General features: G+C 36.0%; 2 protein-coding genes and 1 long non-coding RNA gene across 16 annotated transcripts; 2 read left to right on the top strand and 1 right to left on the bottom strand.

Annotated features, from left to right (window-relative positions):
* The first annotated feature begins 548 nt into the window (after window positions 1–548).
* LOC112775571 (uncharacterized) lies at window positions 549–8273 on the top strand. Of its 13 annotated transcripts, none has more exons than XM_025819274.3 (4): window positions 549–944; window positions 6218–6319; window positions 6424–6568; window positions 6749–8273. In XM_025819274.3, exons 3-4 carry the CDS (start codon window positions 6547–6549, stop codon window positions 8233–8235), a joined length of 1509 nt encoding a protein of 502 aa, XP_025675059.1. In that variant the 5' UTR covers window positions 549–944; window positions 6218–6319; window positions 6424–6546; the 3' UTR covers window positions 8236–8273. The 13 variants fall into 13 exon arrangements, with proteins under 13 accessions (XP_025675059.1, XP_025675063.1, XP_072082737.1 ...); XM_025819278.3 differs by lacking the exon at window positions 6424–6568 and adding an exon at window positions 1259–1774 and having other exon boundaries at window positions 562–944; window positions 6716–8273; XM_072226636.1 differs by having other exon boundaries at window positions 802–944; window positions 6716–8273.
* Window positions 2524–4064, bottom strand: LOC112775573 (uncharacterized). The gene is made up of 3 exons (XR_003189586.3): window positions 3903–4064; window positions 3695–3814; window positions 2524–3594 (listed from the first exon to the last, which is right to left on the bottom strand). It is a non-coding gene; the product is annotated as an uncharacterized lncRNA (long non-coding RNA).
* Window positions 8274–8663: 390 nt separating the features above from the next.
* Window positions 8664–15488, top strand: LOC112775170 (uncharacterized). Of its 2 annotated transcripts, XM_025818658.3 has the most exons (18): window positions 8664–9017; window positions 9621–9854; window positions 10127–10193; window positions 10434–10617; window positions 11077–11129; window positions 11602–11690; window positions 12183–12419; window positions 12607–12671; window positions 12924–12984; window positions 13156–13273; window positions 13351–13432; window positions 13537–13609; window positions 13768–13829; window positions 14005–14100; window positions 14408–14562; window positions 14660–14756; window positions 14935–15012; window positions 15101–15488. In XM_025818658.3, the coding sequence occupies exons 1-18, from the start codon at window positions 9011–9013 to the stop codon at window positions 15212–15214; spliced, it is 1872 nt and encodes a 623-aa protein (XP_025674443.1). In that variant the 5' UTR covers window positions 8664–9010; the 3' UTR covers window positions 15215–15488. The 2 variants fall into 2 exon arrangements, with proteins under 2 accessions (XP_025674443.1, XP_025674444.1); XM_025818659.3 differs by lacking the exon at window positions 9621–9854 and having other exon boundaries at window positions 8760–9017.
* Window positions 15489–15540: the final 52 nt, after the last annotated feature.

Consider the following 15540-nt stretch of genomic DNA (forward strand, 5'->3'; position numbering starts at 1 on the left):
ATAAAATAGCTTAAGAATTTAAAACAATTTTTTAAGAGTTTAAATAATTTTATTATATAAATTTTGTTTTTTATAAATATAAAATTATTTTTATTTATTCACTAATAGATTTAACAGCTTGCTAAGGAGTTATAATTCAAATAATATAGCTTTTTCATACTCATCTAAAAAGTTGCAGGTTCGAAACTCCTTATTTTTGATAATATATATATATATATATATATATATATATATATATATATTAATAGCTTTATGTAGAAATAGTAGTTTAGAAAGGGTAGTTTACTGAGATAAACTTTAAAGTAGTCATTGAAATTGCACTCGAGCCTTAAAGTAATCCCCGAAGTTAATAATTCCTTAAATTCGTCCCTGAAATTGCACTCCGTAACTCATAGTAGTCCTTGAAAAATTTTCCGTTCGTCGGAATCTTAAAAAGACGTCGTTTTGAGAAGTAAAAAAAAAATTGAAAACGATGTAATTTTGTGTTTATTTAAAAAAAAAAAAAAGAAAAGAAAGTAAAACAAAAACACGCTAAACCCCACGTCACCACCCCTTCCCCGAGCCTTCTCTTTCCCTTTCCCAACCCTTCCCCTTCCCCTTCCCCAATCTGCCCTTTCCCTTCCCCTTCTCTCCCTCACAAGCAAGCTTTCCCCAACCCTCTCTGTCGCCGGCCTCCATTTCGGTGCCGCGCCAATCGTCCCTCCCTAACTGTTTTTCACGTTCCCAATCTGCTTCTTCGCACCACCACGAGATCGAGGTGCTCTCCGACCTCGCCGTCCAGATTTCACACTTTCTCACTATTTTCAAGTGCTCTGTCAACCGCCCCCAACCCTCCGTCGCCGACGTCTGCGCTCTCGAGCCCGCCGCACTCGTCGGCCCTCCCTATTTGTCACCGTTTGCTCTCTGTCTCCCTCTGCATCCTTCTTCTCTGCTCTGCGGCAAAGGTGAGTTTTTTTAAATTTTTTTAGTTATTGAATCATTATTGTTTAATATTTTGGATGATTATTGCTGCTCATGATTGTGTTTTAATGTAGTTGCCATGGTTGATTTTTTGTTATTTTTGATTCTGTAATTGTTGATGTTTTTTTGTGATTGTTGTTTTTGATCGGTTGATTGATGCTGGTTATTTAGGTTAATTGATCCTTTCTAATTGTTGTTGGTTCTTTTTTGTGATTTTTTGTAATTGTTAGTTTTTTCAATTCTGTGATTTTTGTTGGTTTCTGAAGATGTTGTTGTTGTTGCTTGTATGAAATTGAAGAAGAAGAAGAACATCAGTGAAGAAGAGAATTGGTGAAGATAAGGATTAGTTTTTTTAATAAATATAAAACGACGTCGTATTGGGTATTATTTTTTTTAATAAATACAAAACGACGTTGTTTCAGTCCAGCTCAGTTTTTCGTTAGCAAGGATGGACGAAAATTATTTCAAGGACTATTATGAGTCCCGAAGTGCAATTTCAGGGACGAATTTGAGGAATTATTAACTTCGGGGATTACTTTGAGGCTCGAGTGCAACTTCAGGGACTACTTTGAGACTTATCTCTACTTTACTCCAATAAAAAAACCTAGTACCCACAAGAACTGCGTAACACGCACAACTCTCACTCTCAATCTGCCGTTGATGTCTTTGCGTCTCCGTGCGTCGTCCTCTGCCACGTCTCCTTTTTCTTTGCCGCCGAACAGCTGACTGCACTCCTCTTCTTGGTGCTTTCATTGCTGAGACTTTTGCCGGCAGTTTTTGGACCACCGTTCTTGGTTCTATCATGTGTGAACTGGTATATCATCATCTCCCTTTTAATGTTTGTTTTCTTTCTAATCGATTTAGTGAGTATTCTCTGATATTCAATTTGGTCTTGAACTTGGACAAATAGGGCTGGCAATGGGTATCATAGGGTAGGATTTAAACTCTACCTTAACCCTATTCATAGGTTAAAAACTTTTTTTAAATTTTACCCTATCTTATTCGCAGGTTGAGAACTCTTTTTTTTTTTTTTTTTTTTTTGTAATAATATGGGGTACTAGCCCAAAAGCAAAAAGACTACACAAAAATAGTATGAGAGATAGAGACTCCCGTTAAAGTCATCAATAAGCAAGCTCTGAAGATCTGAAGGAGGCAAGTCTATAAAACTATAACCTGGTAATGTGGGCACACCGATTTGCCTCCCTATAAACATGTCTAAATATAATCTCCCAAAGTCGCTTCATCCACTCTGCTATCTTTCGGATTATATGGCTGTGGCCGTGGCTATCACTAGGGTTTCTCTTAATGTACATAATTGCATTTAGAGAATCCAACTCTACTATAACCCTTCTCATCCCTAGACTCCATGCTGTCTGTAAATTCTATCCGCACCCTAAAATTCTAAATTCTACTCTATCCGACCCTACCCGCATAAATAATTTTTTTTAAATAAATGTAAAATTCAACCATTCCAAATTTCATACATATTAATAAAATAGAAAATAAAAAACTAAGTTCAAATTAAAATTAAAAATAATAAAATCTTAAAGAAATCCAACATAAAATTACAAATAATATGATCATCAACTAGTTTAGTGATTATTTCAAGTTTTTATAAAAAGAAGATTGTGAGTACAAGACTTACTTTCTTCACTACATGTATAACTTTTACATATATATTATATAATATATTAAGGGTGCATATAGGGTAGGGTAGGATATACCCTAAACCCGTACCCTACCCTAACCGCAGGCAAATTTGCACCCTATCTTACTCTATCCGCAGCGGATAGGGTAGACAACCCTAATCGAACGGGTTGGTTTGGATTGAGTACCCGCGGGTAGGGTATATATTGCCAGCCCTATGAAAGAGTCTTAATCTGGTCTTAAAGTTTTAATTTCTAAACTTTGTGAACATGACTCATGTCCTAAAACGCGAATAGTTGGATGCACTAGGTAAAACCACATTTTGGTCAAAAAACAAAAATGTTTATGAGTTGGAAGTTGCCAGAAAAATTGTTCTAGGACTAATGCCATTCATGTTTATAAAGTTTAGAGACTAAATAGTATGCTTCTAAAAATTGGATCAGACCAGTCGGTCAAACTAATTCAACCGAAAACTGGTAATAAAAATTATTCGGTTCGCTGATAATAAAAATTGTTCTAGGAACCGGCCGGTTCTTGATAAACGGCGCCGTTTTCATTTTTTAGGAAAAAAAAACCCAACGTTCAGCCTCACTCACTCACCCCCCCCCAACCCACCCACACAACACCCCTGTGTTCGTGATCACTATCCCTCTGAACCCTGAAGCAAAGTTCAAAATCACCAAACCTAAACCCTATCCCTGCAACGGTTCTGCCGCCGCCGTCTGTGCTGTCGGCGCCTCCGCGGCTTCCTCCTTCCCGCTGTCCCGAGCCCAGGCCCTGTCTTGTAGCTCGGCGTCCTCCTTCCCCCTGTTCCCGTCCTGCCTGGCTTCTCTGTTCGAGGCTTGGAGCAGCTCGCCGCCGTGTCTCCGGTCGCCGTCGTCTCGCCGGTCGCCGTCCGTGTATCCGTCGAAGGTTAGTGGCACTTCACTTCTTCTAGTTCTAGCCATTCAAATCCATTTTATATATGGGGTCTTTGATTCTAAACATCTGCCATTGGAACACCACATAAAACAAAATCCAAACACCTGATTAAAACAATAAACGATTTAAAAAACTGAAATTTAGAAACTTAGAAAAAAATACTCACAGTTTGCTGCATGAAGTAACCCTTAGTAGCTGGGTCAGGGGTAGCAGTAAGACCAGGGTTGTTAGTTGGTAACTCCTTCGGTTCCAAAGCCATTGAGAACAGACGAAACCCACTGAATTTCTGCAACAAAAGAAAAGGGAAAAATGAGGTTAGCGCTTAGAGCTTAGGGCATTGAAGGATTGGATGAAAAAGATGAAACTTTTGGAACCTTTGGTTTGTGGGTATGTGAGAGTTGGAAAGGGATTGAATTGGGAGAGAGGAAAAATTGGGGTTTGGCGATGAATCGGTACATAAAATTGTACCAAATTTGTCAGTAACAACTCTTTTGGGGAGTTCTACTATTTGAAGTTGAAATTTAAGTTTTTGTGGCAATCCTCTTCTCATGCTGTTAAATTATATAATTACTCATCATATTCCAGTAAGATTTTGTGGCCACTGGATGTACTAAAACATTTACAGTGATACTACTACCATGCCTTCTCTGTTCGACTTCACTAGCTAGTAGCTACCTTTTCATGTTATTATTACTCAACATTTGTAAATAATTGTAATGCAAACAGGGCTTCATTGAACTGTAAATTATATTTAATTGATTGTTTTGGGGGGCTAAAAGGTTAAAGTTCTTACTTATTAGTTGATGTATGTAGTTAGTTATAATAATTTTGACAGCTTTATATTATGTAACTCTGTCAACTAACTTTTGGTTTATGTGAAAACCGGTCTCACGTTTGGTTTTTCATCATTTCTTGGAATATACGTTTAGAATTTTTTGGTTTTACTTGCTTTGAATCTGATGTGGAATTACTGTATTGAGAGGATTAAAGTTTTGTTTTCTAAAACCAACCAAAAAAGTAGTGTTGTTATGGTTTTTCGATCTTAAGGATTTTTATGAAAATATTGTGTTTGACCGTAGTAGGAATAATAATTATTCAAAACCATTCAAAGTTTTGAGTTTGTATTTTGATAAGATCATATAGATTTGGTTGATGGTATTTTATGTAGTGTTTTAAATTTGGAAGATATTTTAAGATTTATATTAGACTATAATTATATTTTAGAATGTTTGTTTATAATTTATTTATTATTTTATTCTAAAATAGTTTTTCCGGTTGAACCACCGGTTGGACCAATGAACCAGTGACTAGAGTGGTTGATGACCGGTCCGGTTCTCAGAACCTTGCTAAATAGAGACTATTGAAATTTCAGAACTAAATTGAAATTTGCATGCAAGCTTAGGTTCCAAATTGAGTTTTAAGTATTATCTCGTATTCTCTCTGCAATGTTTCCTTTTTTCTTTTAATATGCCACAAACTTAGGTTTAGTTTAAAATCAATATGTATAAATAAACATATTAAAAAACAAAGTGGAGATTTAGGTCCATAGATTGTAATGATGTATCTTTTATAAAATTAAACCAATTACACGATGATACATTATAAAGTTTAATTGAAACAAATTTCATATAGAATGTATATGCATTGATTTAATGATACACTAAATTTTCAATGAACTGTTGATTCCTGCTATTGCTAAATGTCTATTGTTCTACTAATTCCATGTTTTTGAATTTTGGCTACTAAATCACATCATTTAGCCTCTTACATTACTGAATAGAACATTTCAGTTGATGTTTCATAATGAGTGTCCTTTTGCATCTTTTGATATATTGAAAAATATATTTATGTTAGTGTAGCCACTTTGCTCACTTAATATGATTTGGATGGATGAAATTGATAATCACGATGTAAGTTAGTAATAATAAGAAACAGTGTTTGTGTTATAATATGTAGTTTGGCTATTCATGGTATATGAGCATTGGTTGTTAGTGCTTGATTCAATGGGGAGCAGAAAAGTGTTTGAAACAAATGGGTGTGTCTATGAAAGCTAGTAAGTGATTGCTGAATAGTGAATAGTGCTTCGCTTTGAGCTTCCAAGAGATGTGAGGGAAAGAGGGAAAAGAGGAGTGAAGTGTGGTGCTTTACTTGCACACACACAACTCACACTACACTGGGAATTGAATTTGGTGTTCAGAAGATGTCATTTGTCAATTTTGTGATCTATATAATTAATTTCCTAAGCTTGAGTTTTCCAGCATGACATTGTTGGGCAAAATTCCTCAGGAGAATACATGGAGTTTGGCGTTAATGTGTTATATATAGTGATTGTACAAGTAGAATTTGTGGGAATGGTTGCTTTATTAACTAAGAATTTAAATATGTTAGCATGACTTGAGAGGACTAAAATAGGAAAATATAAGGTATTGATTCTTTTGCCTATTCAAATATTTTGTACAATGACTTTGATATAATTTTTGTATTAATATTAGTGGATTATGGTTAGCGACTTACTATCTATGGAACAGTGTTGATTTTAACATGTATGGTTTTCTGTCTCTATGCCTATACTTGCTCATTAAGGTTCTTTTAAGAATGTCTATATTGTTGATAATCTTTTGAACATAATTAGTGACATCTTAATGCAGTTAAAGCTAATGTTTACCTAACAAGTATTTGTTTTGCACAGTTCAAGTGGCATCTTCGCAAGAAAGCAGCACGAGTTATCTACTTACAGTTTGCCCTGCAGAAACATGCCCTAATTGAACAACTACATGACAAACAAGAGCAGGTTTGCACTTTCATGCTTACTCCAATATGTTTTAAGTGGGGAAATATGATTTCAATTATTTTCTTTTCCTATCTAATTTTCTAACTTGTAACCTTCTCATGAAGATAAAAGAATGGCTTCACAACTGGGTTGGAGAAGATAGAAAAACGATCCGAAATTAATGATTAACGATCAAACAAAAATTGAATTTAAGATTTCAAATCTTCCGGTAGGGGGTGAAGAAACAAATGCAAAAAAAAAATGATGATGGTGAGCAGTATTCCAAAGAGTGACGATTATGTATTCACGGTAGTATAATAGACTAATTAATTGTTATAATATTGAGATAATTAAATAATTAATTAGTCTAATGTTATTTGGTATTCTATTGCCTCTTTTTGTTCTCTTTGTTTTCAGTTCTCATCTAAATTTCATGAGACCCTGACACAGTGAGAATGCCTGCAATTTGGAGCAGCAGAACAATGGCATTTACACGATCTTCCAAAACATTCTTCTTCTCCTTCAACCTTCTTCAAAGGCGAACCTGTTCTTCCAGCACATCACAACCCCAACCCCAACCCTTCAATGCCGAAACCATCTGCAGAATCCTATCCGCCAATCCAACTTCCACCGTCGACGCCTCCCTCGCCAACATTCCCGTGCAAATGTCGCCAGACCTTGCGGTTGATGTCCTGAAGAAGCTCAGCAATGCCGGTGTACTTGCCCTCTCGTTCTTTCGTTGGGTCGAGAAGCAACAAGGGTTCAAGCACACCACTGAGAGCTTCCACGAGTTGATCGAGTCACTTGGTAAGATCAGACAGTTCAAGATGATTTGGACTTTGCTTGCTGAAATGAACCGCAAAAAATTGCTGACCAGAGAAACATTTTCGCTCGTTTCTCGAAGGTACGCGAGGGCAAGGAAGGTCAAGGAAGCAGTGGAGGCATTCGAGAAGATGGAACAGTATGGGATGAAGCCACAGGTCTCGGATTTTAACCGTTTGATCGATGTTCTATGCAAGTCCAAGAGTGTTGAGAAAGCACACGAGGTGTTTGATAAAATGCGGATGAGAAAAATTGTGCCTGATTTGAAGACATACACTATTTTGTTGGAAGGTTGGGGTACCCAAGGGAACTTGTTGAGGGTGGATGAGATTCGTAGGGAGATGGAGAGTGAAGGTTTTGAGCCTGATGTAGTCACATATGGCATTGTCATGAACGCATATTGCAAGGCAAAGAAGTATGATAGTGCTGTCGGGTTCTACCATGAGATGGTGGAGAAGGGTGTTAGGCCTAGTCCACACATATATTGTACTTTGATTAATGGGTTGGGTTCTGATAAGAGATTACATGAAGCTCTTCAGTTCTTTGAGATGTCCAAGGCCAGTGGTTTCCCCCCGGAGGGGCCGACTTACAACGCTGTTGTCGGGGCTTATTGCTGGTCGACAAAGATGGAGGATGCCTATCGGGTGGTTGGAGAGATGAAGGAATTGGGGATTGGTCCAACTTCGAGAACATATGACATAATACTGCACCACCTGATAAAGGCTCAGAGAAACCAAGAAGCTTATTTGATTTTCCGGCGAATGAGTAGCGAGTTTGGGTGTGAGCCGAGTGTGAGCACATATGAGATCATGGTGAGGATGTTCTGCAATGAAGGGAGATTGGAGATGGCAATGGAAGTTTGGGATCAGATGAAATCCAAGGGAATCCTTCCTGGAATGCATATGTTCTCGAGTTTGATCGGTTCCTTGTGCAATGAAAGCAAGGTAGATGAAGCTTGTAGGTACTTTCAGGAAATGCTGGATATGGGGATTCGCCCTCCTGCACAATTGTTTAGTTCCTTCAAGCAAGCTCTAATTTACGAAGGGATGGAAAATACTGCCATACATTTTGCAGTGAAACTTGATAAACTGAGAAAAACTCCATTAATTGCTTGATGACACAAAAGGCTAATATATTCTAAAGTTTAATATTACATTATTATCTCATTGTATTGCTTGGGTAATGTCTTTAATCATATAGCATATGCTCTAAGTATATTATCCATTCCATGCAAAAGAATAGGTCCATGTTTTATCCTTAGTGCGAGAGCAGCCAATAAGCAACAATTTTGTCTTGTGTTGAAGAAAGGGACTTGCTATTCTCTCTAACTTGATAACTACTAAATATGGAGACAACAATTGCCAGCTTGGATTGGGGGTCGGAGCAATCCTCTCGAGTCCCGAAACACACATGGAAAATAAAGACATAATAGAATAATTATTATTTGTATTTATTAATTCGAAAATATTTGATAATAAAAAAAAGTTAATAGAAAACAACTAAAATTTATTTTACTTAATATCTATTAATTATTATAAATACTAAATAGAATAAGTTTTACTGTGTTTTTTTTTTCTCTAACATTACTTATTAATTAAACGAAGAATATATAACACACATTCCTATCGGGAAAAAACGTAATTTAGACAGAGTTGTGATTCAACCAACCAACTATTTTGAAGGCTTGAAGCTCTTGTCACGTGCGATACACGTGCAAGTGTAGTAGAGAGTTGGTGGAAGGTTACAGAAAAAAAAAAAGGTGAAAAACGAAGCAGCAATACATTCATCGAGCTTCTTTACCAACTAGTTTGTTCTTCTTTCTTCCACTTACCATCTCTCTCTCTCTGTCTCTCTCCCTCTCTCTGTGAAGCAATTCAATCCAGTCTCAACATGGCAGGTCATATTCCTCTCCTTACCCCGTTCCGCTTTCAATCTCTATTCTATTTTCCCTTCCATTTCAATCATTTTTTTCTTTCTCGAACTTTCTTAATGTAATCATGGATTGAAATCATTGAATAACATTATACGTACTCTGATTGTGCGGAAAAACATCCTGTTGAATTTGTGTTCTATCTTTAATATTTTTCTATCTCAGAATGGACTGTTTTCTTCTGCAGTACAACCTTTGAATCACTGCACCTTTTTTCCATTATGTTATGAGGAGAATAATGACTCTAAGAATTGTTAAATAAAGGGATATAAAATGAAATCGAGTTTGATTGAAGAATGGTTGAAATTGATAGTGTTGGATGGTTCGTAACAGGATTCACAGAATTCTCGTCGTCTATAATTTTACGATTATGTAGGAGCAAGAGAGTGATTGAGTACTAACTTGACATGATGATAGTTAGAAAATACTTTTAAAAAAATAAAAGAAATAAAAAACTTGACATTTGATTGGAAATTATTAGATAGGTGAGGGAATGAAAGAGCAAAAGGCATTTTATGAACCTGGAATATATGAAATCTGATAAAGGTGTGTCAATGTGTTTATATGCAGCAACATCAGGGAAGATTGTCCAAAATGTTTTTGTGTCACAGTCACATTGCTACTACCAACAGAATAGGCAGTTCCATTCACAGAGTCAGAGGGCCTATTTTGCCCCTTATATGCGCAACTCGCTTCCCTCACCACCGGGGAAGTTGGCATGGACTTCCAACCCATCCATGCAATTGCGCAATTTGTCAAAACCCAACAATGATTTTATTATCCAGAGAAACATTCACTGCAATGGTCTGTTCTAGACTCTCATTATACAGGTTAATATAACTGGAAAATCATGTAGTTTGAACACATTTAGTAGAATATTGATCTCTTTGTCTCTTCCTTCCTAGGTTTTTTATATGTACAAAATGTACTGATATATCAGCATCTGTATATGAGCATGCATTTCATTTGTATTATTACAGAATTTGTTTTGTATCTTACCTTTAGGATTTTTTTAAAATGAAAAAAGTTAATTTTCTGATGGATGTTTGTTCCTTCCATTTGGAACATGGTTACAGCTTCTGCATCTGCTATTGCTGTTCCGTATCTGGACAAGACTGATTTTCTAAGGCTTCAAAATGGCAGGTCAGGACCACTGCCCTGTGATCTGTTTAAATGTGTCATGAATAATTCATTGATCATTCAATCTTCTTAATTTCACTTTAACTGCAACTGCATAGTAGAGTACTAGAGTATTTCTTGGGCAGCTTCCAGCTGTAGAAGCCCAATTTTTTCTTCCTCTTTGTTTAGATGACCAACATTTCTTAGATCTTACATCCTGTTGTTGTTGTGGTTTTTACATATAAATAACAATAATTTAAACAGTGACATACGTGGTGTGGCTGTTGATGGTGTTGAGGGAGAGCCAATTAGCCTCACTGAACCGGTTGCTGAAGCAATTGCCGCTGGTTTTGCAGCATGGTTATTTGAGAGAAAGAAAGCAGCTGCTTCTCAGAATTTGAGAGTTTCTATTGGCCATGATTCCCGAATATCAGCCAAATTACTACAGGTTAGACTTTAGATTTTTGTTTCCTTATATCATTTGGTGGAAATATTTGTTTAATACATCTAATATAGAAGGTTTTGTTGTTTATGTTAAAAAAATTTTATGACTTAGAAACTACATATAATTTAACATAAGTCTACTGTCTCAAATTAGGTTGGAACGAACAATATAACCTTGAAAATCTATTGCTTTATATTGTTCTTGACTTCTTGTCAATGTTTTGAGTAGGAATATATTCTACACTTCATTTCTTTTTATTTCCTTTGGAAATTCTCCATAATACAGAAACTTAATATTTGAGTTTGCTTTTGGATTGTGATTTGAAGTCATGAATAACTTGAAATGTATAATTATGAAAGGGGTCTTTCTTTACAGGCTTCCTATTGTTAGAGCATGCATGTATCTAAATAACTAATACTTGGCTAGAACTGACTATTTACTTATAAACTTGCTAAATTTCAGAATGCAATTTCTCGTGGTCTTGCTGGTGCTGGCCTAGAAGTTGTCCAATATGGGTGGGTGATATTTTTATTTTTTGCATTACTTTTTATCCCTTATGTTCTTGATTTGATAATGAGGACAGGTGAAATCATGTTTAAACCCTAATGATAGTAAGCATCTGGACAAAGAGATCTCTTGTTAAATTGACCCTAACTATGTCTTATCAGTGTTTAATAACCTTCAGATGAAACCAACCTGAGTTCCTGAGCCACAACCCCATAATCAAATGTCTAGTGTTTTTTTTACACCATAAAATTATTGATAATATTGACGTTTAGTAGTCTCTTGAACCTATCATGGATAGCTATCTGCAAATGAGTGAGTGTGTGTGTGTGTGTGTTTGTTTTTTCTCCTTATTTGTTCATTGGGTCAGACATGATACTAATTGGTTGTCTTTCTTTTGTTTGCCTAATTTAGTAGTTTTCACCATGGATAAGACCATTCTAATGGCCTAGTCAGTTAATACCATTGTTTGCTCATTTTCAGATTAGCATCAACACCAGCCATGTTCAATAGCACACTCACAAAGGATGAAGCATTCTTGTGTCCTGTTGATGGATCCATTATGATAACAGGTACATGATGAGGTTGTAGCTGAATGTCACTATTCTAACTGTAAGACATCATAGTTGTTTGAAAGCTTTAGATTTTGTTTGTAACATGCTCTTCAATGCAAAAGCCCTTTTGAGTTATCTGTAGAGATTGGTATTGCACATGCTTCTTCTTGTGAAACTATAATGAATCTTGGAGAATGTTGAAAGGAGGGTTCAAACAAAATCACTTAGCCATGAAACCTGATATACTATGTCAAGGAACTACTATTTATGCCTTAACCTTTAGCTGTTAGACTGAGTGGTTTTCCTTACTAGCTTGTTATTGTATTGTTGGTCATGAATTGTTTTTACTATTTCCTGTTTGTTAATAATTAACATCCATGGGTTTTGACAGACACTTTTATGTTAGTTTAGTTTGGTTTTGGTAATTGAAAAATAATTTCTCATGGATAAAATGAAATTTTGAATATTTAACTCACCAATTGTTTATGAAACATCTCTATATGTGAACAGCGAGTCATCTGCCCTTCAACCGGAATGGATTCAAATTTTTCACAAATGCTGGTGGACTTGGAAAGACTGATATCAAAGACGTATTAGAGCGAGCTGCTGATATATACAATCAATTTACAGCTGAAAATTTAGCAAATTCTGAGAGAAAGGCTTCATCATCTATTAAGCAAGTTGATTACATGAATGTATATACATCTGACCTAGTAAAGGCAGTTCGCAAAGCAGCTGGAAGCATAGGTATGGCTTGATATTGGTATGATAATAAATAGTTGTTTGGTAAATGAAGTGGATAATAATGGAGTTCTAATTGGGAGACATTATGTGTTATTATTTTTATTGTAGCATTTACAGTTTTTCCTCTGTCGTTTTTTTGAATGTTCTGATCCTATTTTCTAATCTTTTATATTGCATTGTCTACTGACAGAGAAGCCGTTGGATGGTTTCCATATAGTTGTTGATGCAGGCAATGGAGCAGGAGGTTTCTTTGTTGTAAGTAGCCTTTGTAATCTTTAGTTTTAATTGTTTTTCTAAAATAACCTTTTTGTAAAACCTTTTATCCAAAAAAAAAAAATTGTTTGTAAAATGATTTTTTTCTTGAAAAATCCATCAAAAGGGCTGAGCTTAGCAGAGCAACAAATGTATGATTTATAAGCCCTCAATAGGCCTAATGCTGAAGTGCAACGTGCATTTGACTCTTTCTCCAAACTTAATATTTGATGTTTCGTTTTGATAATTAATCAGAAAAAGGTTCTGGAACCACTCGGAGCAGTAACTAATGGTAGTCAATTTTTGGAGCCTGATGGTAATTATCTCCCCCCCCCCCCCTTCTTTTTCCTTTTCTCTTTTTCTCTCTCTCTCTCTCTCTCTCTCTCTCTCTCTCTCTCTCTCTCTCTCTCTCTCTCTCTCTCTCTAAAGGAATGATTTCAGCTAGCTTTACTTCTTGGACTTTATTAATAATCGTTCCTGTATACAGGCTTATTTCCAAATCATATCCCCAATCCAGAGGACAAAACAGCTATGAGAGCTATAACCAAGGCAGTCCTTCAAAGCAAAGCTGATCTTGGAATTATCTTTGATACTGATGTGGACAGGTAAGGATCTTATTCCTAATTGGTCTTGCCACATGCATACTGTTTTAAATTTGTTAAAGATCTATCACCTTCACTAGATCTGCTGCTGTGGATTTTCAAGGCCGTGAATTCAATCGGAATCGTTTAATTGCCTTAATGGCAGCAATTGTTCTTGAGGAAGTAAGGCTCTTAATTTTTGCTTTATCTGGCCTTTGCTTTATAATCCTTATTCACTGAATAGTTAATATTATTAATTATTTCGTTATATCATCTTTTTTTTCTAGCATCCGGGTACAACTATTGTCACGGACAGTGTCACTTCTGATGGCCTTACCACATTTATTGAGAATAAACTTGGTATAACAGAATCTAAGCTGACATGATCTAATAGTCTCCCTCTCCCACCTCACTTTAAGGGTTTATTATAACCTTATTCATTTCAATAATTCAATTTGAATTGTGAATTTCTTGTATTCAGAAATGGTTAATAACTTACTAATGCTATTTTGTATCAGGCGGGAAACACCATCGGTTCAAAAGAGGCTACAAAAATGTGATTGATGAAGCTATTCGTTTGGTATGATGAATGCTTTGCCTGTTATTCAATAAATAAATTATACAAATCATTGTAGTTAGTCAAGGAAAGGCCCTTCATCTGAGTGCTTGACTGTAACCATTATCAAATAGCTTCTTTGTTATTTTATTTCAAACAATATAAGCTATTTGACTTATGGAAGCAATCTGGTTGCCAGAACTCTGTTGGTGAGGAGTCACATCTGGCGATTGAAACTAGTGGACATGGAGCTCTCAAGGAGAACCATTGGCTTGATGATGGTGCATACCTAATGGTATGTTTTAAATTTTTAATTGTATTGGCCAGACAACTCATTGCCAAATTAATCATCTCTTATTAGTTATTACTCCATTCATATGAATACTTTCTTCCTCCCTCCCCCCCTCCTCCTCTCTCTCTCTCTCTCTCTCTCTCTCTCATTTTATTTTTGGTGCCTTTTTGCAAAACTGAACATGGAATGTAGTTTACTTGGTTAAAGAGACTATGGTATTATGTAAAGAACTGCTCAACCAGTCAACCTAAAAGCGTAAGTTAAGTTCGTGTCAAGATTAGTTTCAAGTTCTGTATGTAATCATGTCCAGGTCAAGATCTTAAACAAACTTGCCTCAGTGAGGGCCTCAGGAATGGGTGGTGGAAGCAAGGTTTTGACTGACTTAATAGAAGGACTCCACGAACCGGCTTCTTCAATGGAACTGAGATTAAAGATAAACCAAGACCACCCAGATCTTAAAGGAGGGTAAGTCTGTGTGCGTAGAGATTCTCTGTTTGAAACCACATTCTTCCTCCACTAGAAAAAATGTGTTATGAATTCACTGACATCCAAGAGCTTTTAGATCCTTCCGGGAATATGGGGAAACTGTGCTGAAGCAGTTGGAGAAATCAATTGGCTCTGATCCAAACCTACGAAAGGCTCCTGTAAATTATGAAGGGGTATGTCTGTCCCTTCTTAATGCTAGATTTTTAATGTTTAATTAGCATTTGCGAAAAGTTATTATCCAAGAAGTTATAAAGGCTATATTTTTGGGCATTCAAACCATACAAAACCAGTATTCGAATTTTTCTGCAATAATTTGTAGAATGTAGCTTGTCTGATCTAATTTTCAATCAGGTTCGAGTTTCTGGCTATGGTGGGTGGTTTCTTCTTAGACTTTCACTCCACGATCCTGTACTTCCTCTTAACATTGAGGTAAAACGTTCTCACGGCTTATGCTTGAGCTTTTATATGCAATATTAATATGCTGCAAGTCTGCAACTAATTCAAAAATGAATTGTAGGCACCAAGTAAGGGTGATGCTGTGAAGCTTGCACTTGCTGTGCTAGCGGCTGTGAAGGACTTTGCAGGTTTAGACATATCGGCTTTGGACAAATTTTTGAGAGAATCAAGTTAAATGCTTCATAGTAGAATTGAGTTTTGTGCTGGAAAAGCGTTTGCTTTCTATTTCTTATCAACTGCAAATGTGAGTGTGAATGAACATATCAGATATGCTCAGTTGTATGGGTGTGAAGGGTACGTTCAGTGTCCCAGGATTAGAAATATACGACATATCTGTGATAAAATTTGCAGTGAGAAGTACTATTTTGAGAGCAGCATCCTAAATTCCTATTTTTGTTGTACTTTGCATGTACTAATATTAGTTCTGAATCCATCTCCAGGTTATTATTTTTCTATGTTTACAATGAAAGAAAAATATAGACATAAGAAAAATACAGTTTG

Source organism: Arachis hypogaea, chromosome 19 (genome assembly GCF_003086295.3).
Source record: "Arachis hypogaea cultivar Tifrunner chromosome 19, arahy.Tifrunner.gnm2.J5K5, whole genome shotgun sequence".
Classification (NCBI taxonomy): domain Eukaryota; kingdom Viridiplantae; phylum Streptophyta; class Magnoliopsida; order Fabales; family Fabaceae; genus Arachis; species Arachis hypogaea.

Excerpts from the sequence above, each read along its gene's own strand:
- LOC112775571 (XM_025819274.3), top strand. The coding sequence starts at position 6,547 with ATGCAAAAAAAAAATGATGATG. Across the intron at positions 6,569-6,748 it reads GCAAAAAAAAAATGATGATG|TGAGAATGCCTGCAATTTGG; the intron begins GTGAGCAGTATT and ends ACCCTGACACAG.
- LOC112775170 (XM_025818658.3), top strand. Across the intron at positions 12,420-12,606 it reads CAAAGCAGCTGGAAGCATAG|AGAAGCCGTTGGATGGTTTC; the intron begins GTATGGCTTGAT and ends GTCTACTGACAG. Across the intron at positions 13,433-13,536 it reads CAGCAATTGTTCTTGAGGAA|CATCCGGGTACAACTATTGT; the intron begins GTAAGGCTCTTA and ends TTTTTTTTCTAG.